The sequence below is a fragment of the Mobula hypostoma genome, chromosome 24 (genome assembly GCF_963921235.1).
Source record: "Mobula hypostoma chromosome 24, sMobHyp1.1, whole genome shotgun sequence".
In the NCBI taxonomy this organism is placed as follows: Eukaryota; Metazoa; Chordata; class Chondrichthyes; order Myliobatiformes; family Myliobatidae; genus Mobula; species Mobula hypostoma.
The window spans coordinates 47,079,135-47,093,762 of NC_086120.1; the positions used below are offsets into that span (position 1 = coordinate 47,079,135).

The 14,628-nt window shown below is 41.0% G+C and overlaps 1 protein-coding gene across 1 annotated transcript in view; it reads left to right on the plus strand.

Moving 5' to 3' along the window:
- The first annotated feature begins 451 nt into the window (after nucleotides 1–451).
- LOC134337226 (RNA-binding protein MEX3B-like) overlaps nucleotides 452–14,628 on the plus strand; it is a 32,415-nt gene continuing 18,238 nt past the window's right edge. The window contains exon 1 of the mRNA XM_063032062.1: nucleotides 452–1,156. Within this exon, the coding sequence (XP_062888132.1) occupies nucleotides 661–1,156 (496 nt within the window). The 5' untranslated portion in view covers nucleotides 452–660. The remainder of the gene's footprint in view (nucleotides 1,157–14,628) is intronic.

Here is a 14,628-nt window from a genome sequence, read left to right on the forward strand (position 1 = left end):
ATCTGCAGAGTTTTGCAATCTGCCTTCCCCAAAATCCCGACTCATCCCTCAGCACCACATGGATTACTCCGGTTTCATCGGAAGCCCCGCTCCTCCGAGATGTGGCGGCGGGGTAGAGAGAAGTTCCACCGTTCCCGGGCTCGGGGTTAGTGGTAGTGCGGACACCGGGTGGCTCCAGTTCTCCTCGGTGTTGGACTCCGTGTGTGCGCCTCCGCCCTGACCCCTGACCCGGCGGCGGATGGCCGGTTCCCATTGTTGTGCGGGCGGCGACGTCACTGAGCGCCTCTCCCGGTCTGACGGAGGGAGTGAGGCGAGGGAGCGTGTGTGAGTGAGTGAGGGAGGGAGAGAGAGTGTGTGTGTGTGAGAGAGAGAGAGAGAGAGAAAGAGAGGGAGCGGCCGGTGTGAGGGGAAAGGAAGCGAGGGAGGGGCGGGGGGAGGAGGAGAGCGCGAGAGCCCGCCTGCCCGGCCGGCCGGCCGCGCACGCGCGCGTGGAAGAGGGAGAGAAGAAGCGCGGCCGAGACAAAGGAAAGGCGGCGGGCGCGTGAAGAGGGGGAGGAGCAGCGGCGGCGGTGGCGCCGGCGCGAGTCGAACCTCGGGCACTCTGAGACCGAACGCGCGCGGCAGGAGGAGGAGGAGGAGGGCGGCAGTGGCGGCCGCGGCATGCCCGGCTCGATGTTCGCGGAGATGGAGTCTGTCAGTGACTCTGGTGGCAACGAGGGCGAAGGAGAAGGAGGAGGAGGGGGCACAGTGTCGGGCGTGAGCGGCGGCGGTGGTGGTGGTGGAGCCCCCGATGCCGCTGCCGGCACGGAAGAGGATCAGAAATCGCTGCGGCTCGCCTTGGATCACCTCTCCATCTTGGGTCTGGGAGAGGAAGGAGATGGTCTGCTGGGCGAGGGAGGAGGAGGTGGTGGTAGTGGAGGAGCAGGAGTCGGCGGTGTCGTGATGGTCGGGGAAGAGAACGACGAGGATGAGGCGGAGGATGAAGGCGGCGTGAACGGGCTGGCCGTCTCGCTGTTCCACCCGCCGCTGGTGCCGCCGCCGCCCACGCCGCTCTTCACCGTGCCCGGGGACCCCGGGCGCAGGAAGAGTGTGAACATGACCGAGTGTGTGCCGGTGCCCAGCTCCGAACATGTGGCTGAGATCGTGGGGAGGCAAGGTAACCACAGCCGGATGAGGAAGCGGCGCCTCTTCCTCTTTTAAATTCTTTTTTTTAAGTTTATTCCCCCCCCCCCACCAGCCTCCTCCATCAAGTCCTTTCAAAGTGTGAAATAATTTCGCCAGCAAATCATAGCTGGATATGTGCGGGGATTGGAAAAATTAAAATTCATTCAAATTCTCAAACAGGCAGATCAGAGGTTAAACAAAAAGTAATGCAAATATGAAGCACTTTCTAATTCATTGGATATTGTATGTGTGTGTGTTTATGGGTAATTAGAGTGGGAAGAGCAAAATAGTCGTTTTCTTTAACCAAATCATTGCTCCAAAAAAATTACTTATTTTGTGAATCCTAAATCTTTCAGATTGCTGAGATCCTGTGACTATTATGCATCAGGATTGACAGATTGTTTATGGTAACGCTTTCTGCATCATTGGAAGATGTTGAGTGTCTAGTTTGGATTTAATGCAGTTGCTTTGTGTGTGGGTGGGGTGGTGCGAAGGGGCAAAAATAACTTATTTGTGCATAACAGAAATGGATGAAATACTGTGGTTGACAGGATTGGATTGTCTCAATAATTTAATTTTCATTGGGCCTGTCTGTCTTTGCTGTTTCAGTTTGTTAACAAAATACGATTTATTTAAAATATTCAGAGGAAAATTGGTTTGGAAGAGGGTAGTTGCTTGATTCTTTTATATACCTGAAAAACATATAGGCATACACACAGGATATCCTGAATTCAGCCCACTGTGATTGTCATGTAACACGGCTGAAAAATTTTCAAACTCTCAATTTTTTTCCTTGTTTTATAATAAAAGGAGAAGTAGAAAGTGCTCATGTTGTATTTAAAGGTGACAATTTCTTTTCTATTAGGTAATTTGGGCAAATTCTTTAGTGTTTCATTGTTCTCTTTGTTAAGGAATCAAACCATGCTCTGATTTATATGCTGACATCATAGGCTGTCGGGTTTGGTCTTGGGAGTCTGGGATTGATTTCTGCTTTTGTTTCCAGAACACCAGATATTGCCATATTTGAGATAGATTTTATTCCAAAATTCTGCCAGATAGAAAATTTTTTGATTAAAGCACTTAGCGTGTACTTGATTTTTAAACCAAAACCAGTACCTTCAAAGAAAGGAATCCTGCTGAATTCATGTTCAGTTTTGAATATCTCAAATGTGCATGCATTCATTTGTACTTGAATGCATGTTTTAGTATAGTATCTTTCAGTTTGTAGGGATAAATCAAATCCATTTGGTACTGTGGGTAGTGAAAACCTTCGTTAATATTTTAAAACTTCATTAAAATAATTTAGGGGTGGACTTTGCTTTCAATGTAGGAATAGCTAAGGCATCTAAACTAGATTTTGTGGAAAATATTTGATTAAACAAAAGTTCTTATGACTTTACATTTCTGAGGAATGATGCACATCTTGTTTGTGATCTATGCAAGTTTTAAAAACAGCACTCAGAATTATAATTTCTATATATTCAGTTTTAAGTGCAATTTAATTGGTTGCTTTCTTGTACACGCTAATTTTTTTCTCTTTTAAAATTCTTTTTTAATATGGTTGAAATGTATGCAGGAAAATAAATTGATGTTCATTGTTGATCCTCTATTGTGAGGGTTGCAGTCTGTCTGATTGTGGAGTGCAGTCATATCCAAACAGGGACACCAAAAGGTTCACGGTGATTATCAAAAGTGGGAACCATAAATAATATTGGCCCTTGGGCTTACAGGTTATGTATGCCATGTAAATGGTTGATTTCTGGGTAAAATATGTTAAAATACTTTAAGATGGCATGTATTTGTACACTGAGTTATTCACAGAGCCTGGATTTTTGACTTCAGTTCATTGTCACTTTGAACTTTAAATTGAAGTGTGGAAGTTACTCTTTCTTGCACCTCCAGCTGTGACTAAAGTTAGATGAAATGGTTCGTGCCTTTCTCCCAGATTATACATCTCTGAGTATTGCCTTTATTTTAGCACTGATGTAATGGAATTGGCTGAGCAGATATATTCAGCTATATTAAAGAGATCTGGGTATGTCTGTAATGTACCACTTTTCTGCTGATACTTCAGGAAACTGCTCATAAAGCTATGCATTAGAAACTATATGCACCACATGTTTTCATTGCCCCTGTAGCCGCGCGCGCACACACTCCCAACCATGTCTGTTCCTGTTATTTTCTAATACTTTTTCAACCTTTCAGCTTGTTACATTTTATTAAGCAGTAACTTCAGCTAGCGGTTGTTTGGCATGGAGTCAACAAGGTTAGGACTTCATAATAGGAATGGAGCTATACAAACACTTCCAGGCAGTGATAGTGTTATTCGTACAATTTTGGTATCAGCTAGACCGCAGTTGATTTCTAAGCAAAGAGAGCCTTGGAAGAAGGAGAGAGCTTGCCAACCGAGGCAAAACTTTTGGTATATTGTTGGGTTATGAATTTAAAAGTTCTCCTCTTACAGAAAGTACTGTTGAGTGGAGTATGGTTTTGAGCTTCCTAAATACAGCTGCAGTTGGTTCTACATTTGCATGCACTTTCAGCAGAGGAGAAAATGACCACAAATACTTTCCTAAATACTTCTGGCCTCTCTTTTAGTTTTTATTTCTTCCTCTGAAAGTGACACCATGTTCGTGTATACCATCTGAAGAAGCCTAATCCATATGCAAGTCAAACAGTGAATTGATATTAGAAGCCATTTTATGAGGGGCAGAACAAAGATGATAGTGAGAGTTGATTCCATCTTGTCCAATTGCCTGTATACATGCCTTTTCTATCGATGTTCAGTGACCAGCAATAACCTGGTATTTTCTACCTTTAATCCAGGGATGATGCTTACAGAAGCCAGTGCTTTTCTTTCCTCCCCACAAAGTGAAGGAATAATGACATTAAGCATCTGTTATTTTGTTGAAATGTCAATGTTGACTATTGCAACAAGAATGGATAGTAAACTATTCAGGTGAAGCAACCAGCTTTGATTTTATTTGTAGGGGTTCCCAACCTGGGGTCCATGAACCCCCTGCTTAATGGTATTGGTCCGTGGCATAAAATAGGTTGGGAACCCCTGAACTAAAGTATAATTGTCTGCCTTAGTATTATGAATTAAAATTAGTAACAAGCAATAATGAAGCACTAAGTTAATCTCTTCATAAATCTTTGGATTAAACTTGCTCCGTCTTTGGGAAATAAAACTATTAGAAGTAGGAGCGGAATTGGTCCATTTGGCCCATTGAATCTGCTCTGCCATTCTATCATGGCTGATTTATTATCCCTCTCAACCTGCCTTCTCCCTGTAACATTTGACACCCATTTTTTGTAATCAAAAACCTGTCAACCTCCACTTGAGTGTACCCAATGACTTGGCCTCCACAGCTGCCTGTGACAAATTCCACAGAACCGCCACCCTCTGGCTAAAGAAATTCTTCCTCATCTCTGCTCTAAAAGGTGGATAGAATTAAGTGCCCGAAGATGTGAATGAAATTAAAGGTTGGTGCAGTGATTCATCAATTATCCAGTTTCCCCTCAGTTCCTGGTTCGATCCTGACCCCGGGTGCTTTCAGTATGGAGTTTACAGATTCTTCCCTTGATTATGTGGGCTTCTACCAAGTGCTATGATTTTCTTTCAAGGCCCAAAATGTGCTGGTAGATTAATCAACTGTTGTAAATTGCCCCTCTAATGTAGGGAACTCACAAATGAACCAAAGGAGATTTGATAGACTGAGTAAGTTGTAGAGTAAGGGGTAATCAGATTGTTCTACTATTAACCAGATTGGATTTAGTGAGCTGCACATCACTTACCCTGGGAGAGGCAATCCATATTTACAATTGTACAAAATTGAAAATGCTGGACATATTCAAATGGTTCAGCAGCATTTGTGCTAAGACAAATTGAGTTCTATTACAACTTGCAGCTTATTTTAGACTTCCAGCATTTGCAATTTTTTTGATTTTTCAATTTGCACATGTAGGCCAGTCTAGAGTGAGGCTGCGTGTTGAAATCGTGACAAACTGTAACATTGAAAATAGAAATCTGTTTGCTGTAATTCTACTCATAACTTAAAATCTTTTTCTTGTTGATACTACACGGCATCGGCATTGATATTGTAATATAGTAATAGAGATCAAGTTGTCTAATTAACTTGTGAAGTACCAGCTTTGACTAAATTAAACTAAGCAGCTTTTCCCTAAAATTAGCAGCAAACATATTTAGGTTTTAAGGAGTTCAACATCGCTGCATCTAAGCACACAAGCTAATTAAATTACTAACTTAAGGGTACTGACTTTGCAGAAGATATTAATGTTTGGAGGGCAAGGGTCTGTTGTATTCATAGATCCTTGGGTTAATTGTACCAAAACTATGTATTATAGTTCACAATGACTTGGGATAGAATACTGTTCTTCCATGTCAATTTAACCTAAAGTGAGCAAGTTGTGTTAAGTGTCCACCTGAGCTTTAGGTGATTTAAAATCACTTAAAGCATGAAACAGAATTATGTACTCTATAAATGAATTGACAGTCAGGCTTGTATTTTACGTTTTAGTTCAGGCAGTTTCTAGAATGAGTTCCATTTTTTTTATGGACACCCATAAGTCGGTTCTTTATATAAATTGGTAAAAAATTCTCTATGGTAACTATGCCTCCACAATATTGTCATGAATGACATTCAGATTCATTTATTTGTCACATGTATATCGAAACATTGTGAAATGCATCATTTGCATTAACAACCAACACTGGCATAATGCAAAACAGCCACACTGGGATGAGAAAGAATTACTACTAGGGATGGACAGCTGTTTGAAGGAAATAATGCATGTGTGTATGTGGGATTTTTGAATTTTTCATTTGTCTGTAGGGATGTCCATATATCATGCGTTTTTAACCCGGGAACAGCTTGTGAGTTTAGGAGGGAAAATTGGGCATTAAACATGTGTTGAGTCTACTCTGCACAGCCCTCTACTACATCTGATATTTTGTTTGCTTGAATTCCAATATCTAATTGCAATTTAATATTTTTGGTAGTTTTCTAATTAAATTTATAAAGGATTTTGTTATTGTAATATTTAATTGTTTAAAGTTTCATGTCTTGATGTATTCAAGATTGTTTTATGTGATTTCCAGTGCACGTGTATAGGAGAACAAAATAATTGTTTCTCTGGATCTGATGCAGCCCCGTCTCACCAATATAAAAACTAATGTCAATATAATTTATTTTACTTTTCAGATGGGTTAGAGGAAATTCCTTTTTTTAGAAAGCTTGATTTGTATGAGGTGTTGGTGGGGTGGGAGGTACCTTTTGCAATCATCCAAATTAACAGGCAGGTTATGTTTCTAATTCCATTTTGATTGTTGCAGTAGACAATAAATTGTCAAAATTATGTACTAGAGAAATAACAGCTATTGCCACTTTCTTCCAATGTTCCAAGTAGTCATCAATATTTATTTAGTTTCTCTGTTAATGTGTCCTGGTTTTGTTAAGTACGCAAACTCTATTTAAGTAGGCTGTTGAACCTTGAGGATCCTTATTGTCAACTCCAGTTCTGTCATTCAAATTCAATTAACAAAACCATAAGCTGTTAACAAAATCCTTCCATTCATTGACATCATCCTTTCAACACTGCCTGGTATCCTTTGGTTTATATTTGACATCATTAAACTTTTTCATGTCCCAACTACAATTAAGACAATTGTTTAATTAAAATGAACATTTTTTTCTCTAAAGCATGGTAATTAAAAAAAATTGTGAAACAGTGGCTGTCAGAAAAATACAGTGAAAAAGTGTACTTAATGTAAGCTGACATTTTAAAGTTCTGTTGTAGCAATATCCTGCCTTGATTTTGCTGGTAAGAGTGAACATTTAGGGCACATTGTAGAAACCTTATTCTTGCTAACCAAATTTCGACAACTATTTCCCAGCACCAGCTTTTATGCAGTTGCACTGGCACAGGAGCTTATTGAGATTTCCCTGTAGTGATGCTAGAATCTGCAATTGGATCCTGCACCATGATGTAATTTCATTAAAGATGAATCTCTTCACAAGTTCTGCAAGCAAATAACTGAGTTTTGAAACTGTAACTTGCAAAGCATAGCGGTTAGTGCGATGCTATTACAACTCAGGGTTAGAGTTTGGCGTTCAATCCTGGCGTCCTCTGTGAGAAGTTTGTACTTCCTCCTCATGGAATGCATGGGGTTCCTCAGGTGCTCAATCTCCTTCCACAGTCCAAAGACATTAGTAGCTTAATTGGTTGTGTAAATGTCCTGTGATTAGGCTAGTGTTTTAAAAAGAAATTGTGGTTGCTGGTAATGCACTTGAAGGGCTGGAATGGCCTGTATTTCTAAATTAAAATAAACATTTTATATCACTGTAAATATTATAAAATAATTTTCTCAAGATATTAAAAGGCATGAGACAAAAGCTTTTATGGTTAAATTGGGAAACTAAAGTAAAGCTAATTTAGAGGTTAAGACCAAATTGAGGGGGAAATAAAGCTGGCAGGAAATATTTGAAGTCATATTTGTGTAAATATATCCCACCAACAAAAGAAAACCAAACCAAACCTAACTGAAATGAGTAAATATAAGGAAGTATAGAACTTTGCAAGTGTCGTGAATAAAGCTCACAGAACTTGGAATGAGCGTAATGAGAGAATACAAAGGTACCAGAAAAATAGATTTTAAAATGACAAAGTAGAGCTGGAAAATCATTATGGAATGTGTATAGTTACAGAGTTGGAAAGGTCAGTTGGAGTTAGCATGTACATTCAGGATAAATTCAGAGGAATCACTTGTGAGGAGGCAATAGTATCAAGTTTCAATATTTGGTGTGGAGATTGATCACATGGACATGACACATAGGTGAAATTAGGAAGATTATAACATTTGGTATTGAGTTTGTGGTTTGTATGCGTTGCCTCCACTCATTTAAACATATCTTTGGATGAGTCAGTTGAGGTAGCATTATCTATTTAATAATAAGAAAATGTTGAACAGTCTATCAGTTGGCTAATAGTAAGCAATTACAGATGCTGTAAATATGAAATAGAATAAAATGCTAGAAATGCTCACATGGCTAGGTAACATCTGTAGAAAGTAAAACAGTTAATATTTTGAGTTGATTACATTTCATCAGATGACAGTGAGTCAGGCAGTAACTGTCTGATTAAACCAGGCCTCATAGGTCTTCTGTGTACTGTAATCATTCATATTCCAGTGAACATCTACAAGAAGTAACGTTCCTTCAGCATTTTGTATGTTAATCTAGAAGGGGCATCCTGATATGTATTGCAAAATGTTGCATGCCACTGCACGTGACTTGTATCTTCTTTCTGTAATCCCTCAGATGCATGGAGGGTCCTGGAATTAAAACTGTAGACTTGCCCATGTTAATCCATCGAAATCGCTTGGTATGTACACCATACATTTCAATCTGAGCAATTGTGTGTTTTATGAGATGGAAAAGGCAAAACTGGGGAGAGCCAGTAAAAGACAGTTGCCGATAAACAGCTCCTACTACTGGTAAAGTTCAAGGGCTAGTCATATAAGATAGAGTTTTAAGAAGCTACAGAAACGTGAGAGTGGTTTCGGTAATGAATGAAAAGAAGCAGGAAGGGTGGGTAATGATGCCATGAGCTAATTGGGCCAAATGATTTTGATTTTTGTATTGTGTAATCTATACACTTTTCCAAACTCAAAAAAAATTACTCAGACCAGTGCATTTTGGCCCAAATTAGCCAAGGTTTCATGGAAATAGTTAAAAAGGTTTTTTTTTAAAAAAAGGAGAAACTACTGTTTAACTAAGTAAAAAATTATGTATTTAAATGAAATACAGAATAAATAGAACATTAATAAAACTGCTACAGTACTATAAACTAGTTAATAGTTATCAAGAGGAATTCATTTAGCATAATGTTGATGTGTTCTTTTGACTGTAAATGAACAAAATCAATGCAGACACTTAGTACAGATACTGGACTTCCTTCAAACAGTGTTTTCGATGATTGCTGATGCCTTAAAAGTCTTTGTAGTTTCTAACTGCGTAGTGAAATCACTCTTGGCGGTTTTTGGCATTTCCAAATCTGAATGCAGCAAGCAAAACAGTTCTGAATTGTCTTGCTGTTTATTACTCGCCAACTTTCAGTGACAAAAATCATTGCTTTTTTGACCACAAACACACAAGTGATGCTATTTAAAAACTGTTCATTCTAAGCACAGTGTCGTATATAACATCCACACGGTGTGCATGCGGCTGACACAAGTTAGAAAATGTTTGGCAACAAATGTCTGCCCCAGTTAAGTGGCGTAATGTCCCAAATAAACTAAGGGAATACTGCTATTTTCTTGATTGATTTTTGTTCATTAAAAGTCAAATGAGTAAATTAATTTGTGTACAATATATTTATTATTGGAGATAAAGGTATAATGTCATTTAAAAGTGCTTGATGTATTTATTGAGTATTAACAAGTTAATCTGCTAAATTCTGTAAAGTGGTTTATTATTATCACATGTACTGAGGTACAGTGCAAAACTTGTCTTCTAATAGTGGTGTGGAAATTGTCCTTGAGCCTGGTGGTATGTGCTTTTAGGCTTCTGTATCTTCATCCTGATGGGGGGGCTGGGTGGGGAGGAGGGGGAGAAGAGAGAATGTCAGGGTGAATTGGGTCTTTGATTATGTTCACTGCTTTACCAAGGCAGCGAGAAGTATAGACATGCAGTTATGGTGGTATCATCTGTAAACTTGTAGATGGAGTTTGATCAGAATCTGGCCTTGCCGTGTGATTGTATAGGGAGTAGAGTAGGGGGCTGAGGGTGCAGCCTTGTGGGGCGTAAGTGTTGAGAATAATAGTGGTAGAGGTGTTGGTCAGAAAGTAAAGGATCCAGTTGCAAAGGGGGGTGTTTGAGTTTGGAGATGCTTGCTTGCAATTATAGTATTGTTATCAATGCCGCTGCCTGACTTCATCCCATAGCCCGTCAGAGCACGTTAACCCACCACCCACAGCAATCGGTCTGGGACTTTTGAATGTGTCACTTGGCCCTGATGGCTTTATGAAGGTGGTATCTTGATTTCTTGTAAATATCAATGTTAACTAATTGAAATGCCACAGTAGAGGGTGGATTTCCTAGTTCATCTATGGATTCTAGTTTGGATTGACTCCTTTACGATACAGTCTTCAACACTCTTGTTGATAAAGTCCATGATGGTGGTGATACGACACTCATTCAGGCTCAGTGCTGAGTCTTTGAACACGAACCAGTCTATTGACTCAAAGCAATTGCATAGAAGCTCCTCTGTTTCCTTAGACCAGCACAGTATAGCATTCCATACCAGATCCTCGCACTTCAGCTTTTGTTCAGAGAAGGAACTCGCCCTGGTGATGTGATCTACCTAAATGTGGGTGGGGTTGGCTCATTGGGCATGTATGATCAAGGGTGTTTGGGTTGTTGGTGAGGCAGGATACATGCTGCTTGTATTTATATAATGCAGTCTTGAAGTTAGCCTGATTGAAGTCTCTGGCAGTGATGAAGAGGGCCTCAGTATCCCATTTCATGGCTGTAGACCAGGGCATGTAGCTCATTGAGTGTAGGTGTGAAGCCTTGGGTTGGTATGTAGACTGCCATCAGGATGCCGAAGTGAACTCCTGTGGCAGCTATTAAGGACATCATTCCACCATTGGATATTTCATGCTGAGGTGCGCAGGAACACACCTGGGCTGTCATGTCTGAGCACTGTGTGGTGCTAGGAAGCAGGCCCCTTCACCTCTGACTTTGCCCGAGGATGCTGTATAGTCCATCTGATAGTTTAAGAAGCCCTTAGGTTGTATGCAACGGTCAAGTGGAGTAGATACAAGCCACAGTTCAGTGAGGCATAGCACACAGTAGTCCTTTAGTTCACTTTGTTAGGTTGTTCTCAGTCTTAGTTCATCAGCATTCTCAATGGTCTGGAGGTTAACTCGTATGCTAGGAGAGGGGACTTGAATTCAGATTGTTTCAGTCTCACCTGCATTCCAGCCCTCTTGCCACACTACTGAGGTAAGTGCTTATGTCTGGTCAGTCCTGGAGTGGAACCACCTGTACTAGATGATGACTACAGGTGTCCCCCGCTTTTTGAATGTTCGATTTACGAAACCCAGCTGTTACAAAAGACCTACATTAGTTCCCTGTTTTCACTAACAGAAGGTGTTTTCACTGTTAGGAAAAAGGCAGCACGTGCCCCGAGCAGCCGCTCCTCCCCCAGATTCAGAACGGCATTCTCGCTGGCATTGCTTAAACACGTGCCTGTGAGCAGTCGTTAGCAAGATGAGTTCTGAGGTATCGGGAAAGCCTAAAAGAGCTCGTAAGTGTGTTACACTTAGCATAAAACTAGACATAATTAAGCATTTCGATCGTGGTAAATGAAGTAAGGACGAAGTGAGTTTGGCTTGTGGAAGTTGATGAAGATAATGTTGAGGTTTTGGCATCCCATGACAAAGAACTGATAGATGAAGAGCTGATGCAGTTGGAAGAGGAAAGGATAACAACCGAAACCTCAGTGCCCCACCACCCCAAACCCTGGGCCGCGGACAGATACCGATTCGCGGAGAATGCAGCGGTAGCCGGGAGGCACCCAGCACACCTTTAAGAAAAGAGCCGAAATAAACAAGCTAATTAATTAGGTGCCGCCCGGCATGTAAATGTCGGCCCAGATCAGAAGTGATTGCCAATTTCAATTGCTCTATGTAATTGACAATTGCCTCTGACCTGGGCTGACATTTACGTGTCGGGTGGCACCTAACTAATTAGCTTGTTTATTTCAGCTTTTTTCTTAAAGATGTGCTGGATGCATCCTGGCTACCACTGTACCCTTGTGTGCTTCGCGGATCGGTATCGGTTCGCTGCCCGGAGGGTGGGGGCCACGGCACCACCCAAACTCCGACTCAGCCTAACTCACCATCATCAGTGTGCTCGGCGCTGTCCCAATTCCGGTAAGTGAAACTACACTGTACATACATTATTTCTACTTTATATAGGCTTTGTGTATTTTTATGTTATTTGGTATGATTTGGCATCCGTTAGTCTTGAGAGACCATGGATCTGCACCTGGAAAGTTTTCACTCTCCAGGGCACAGGCCTGGGCAAGGTTGTATGGAAGACCAGCAGTTGCCCATGCTGCAAGTCTCCCCTCTCCATGGCACCAACGTTGTCCAAGGGAAGGGTATTAGGACCCATACAGCTTGGCACCAGTGTTGTCGCAGAGCAATGTGTGATTAAGTGCCTTGTTCAAGGACACAACACGTTCCCTCGGCTGGGGCTCAAACTCACGACGTTCAGGTCGCTAGTCCAATGCCTTAACCACTTGGCCATGTGCCCACACTATGATTTGGCAGCTTCATAGTTTAAAGGTTACTGGAGAGTGCTTGCGTGAGATTTTCTGCCGACGGCGCTTGCGTGAGATTTTTGCTACGGAGAACAGTGCAGGCAATCATAGAGAAGTATTTCTAATTTATATAGGCTGTGTATTTATCATATCATTCCTGCTTTTACTATATGTAACTGTTATTTTATGTCATGTGTTATTTGGCATGATTTGGTAGGTTATTTTGGGTCTGCGAGCGCTCACAAATTTTTCCCATATAAATAAATGGTCATTGCTTCTTCGCTTTACGACATTCCGGCTTACAAACTGTTTCATAGGAACGCTCTACCTTCGGGTGGCGGGGGAAATCTGTATATAACACGTGGAGTAGAATGCATTCTTCTGGCCTGTAAGGTAAATTGTCCTTCACATACAGTTGTGAAAGTCCTGGAAAGAGGTCCAGTAAAATCACCTTTGACTAAATCAAAAGAACTCTACTGAATGTAAGAGTGATAATGCTCCAGATTAAATATACTTCAAACTGTGGTTACATTTTTCTTGTAATGGAAGTTAATTGTTTTGGGATTCTTTTGTCACCCTCCTGTCTCCCAATTCATTTAACCTGAAAGATACTCCGGTAACTAGAAATAGTGAACAAAATGTTTCCAAGTGGCAGGATATTTTTGAGATGATTACTGCACTTTTAAAATGTGGAATGCATTTAAAGTTCACGAGGGCCAACAGCTACAAATAAATGGCACTTGATCATATGAAAACAATTAAGTTTTGTCATCTTAAGATCTAAGTTTATCAACATTTCTTGTGTATTTGAGGAAAAAGTACATTTGGATTCAACATCAAGAAGGCACAAAATTGATGTAGTTTTGGAAAATGTGGAATTGTGATGTTTCACCCTTTTGCTTAGTTTTGTTCTGATACTTATAATAAATTTTTGACCAGAGACATTAATTCTTTTCTCTTTCACAGAAGCTACCTGATCTGCTCAATGTTTCCAACATTTTCTTTTTTTCTTATTTCCAGCATCTTTCACTTTAAAATTCATAACTATTCTGAACAGGGAAGGTAGTAACATTTGAATATTGTTGCCTAAACTTATTTTCTTGTGCTGCCCTTAATCTTTCATTTAATACAAGCTCAACCAAGAAATGTTTGCATAAGTTGTAAAAAATCTTTTAAGAAAACCTGTTTCGGAGGGGGACTTCCGGGTCATCAAGGGAATGGCGGCGTAAGGAAAAGGTCTCTCGACAAAAAAGAAGGTAAACTGCCCCAAAATCGAATTTAGACAAATACTTAATATTGCATAACTATATTAATAAAAGGGGCAAGGATGATGTCTAAGAGCAAAAATAAAAAGTCCGCTTCGAAGGCTGATAAACATAAAGAGATGCAGCAAGGCGAAGGGCCTAGCTCTCCCACGGCAAGCCAGGACGGAGATAATGAGGGGGAATCGGTGACTCTGTCTTTGATTCTCGGAGAGATTCGCGAGTTCCGACAAGATAACAGCAAACAGCTGGAAGATATTAAAGGAGAAATAGTAAAAACTAACTCGCGGATAGATGAAGCCGAAGCGAGGATTGTTGGAATTGAAGAGAAGCTACAAAATGCAGAGGAGGTGATAACAGAAATGCTGAAGCTACAAGACCAACTCCAGTGGAAACTAATAGATCAAGAAGGCCGCTCGAGAAGGGAAAATGTGAGGATCTACGGAGTTCCCGAAGGAACCGAAGGTAAACCCGGATTGATGATTCCCTTTGTGGAGAAGCTGCTTAGAGAGAACCTTGATATACCGGCCGCAAAAGACCTACAGATAGAAAGGGCTCACCGCGCGTTGGCACCACAGCCTCCGGCAGGCGCCCAGCCCAGATCGATTCTGATCAGATTTCTCAGTTACAGAACGAAGGAAGAGGTGCTTAAAAGAGCATGGCAAAAGAAAGGTTTCATGTGGAACAACTGTAAAATCAGTTTAGACCACGACTACGCACCGGGGATTCTTGCCAGACGGAAGGAATATACGGAAACACGGAAAGTCCTGAAGGAAAACAACATCAGATTCCAGACCCTGTATCCAGCTCGGCTGAGAGTCTTTTACGACGAAGGGACAAAAACTTACAC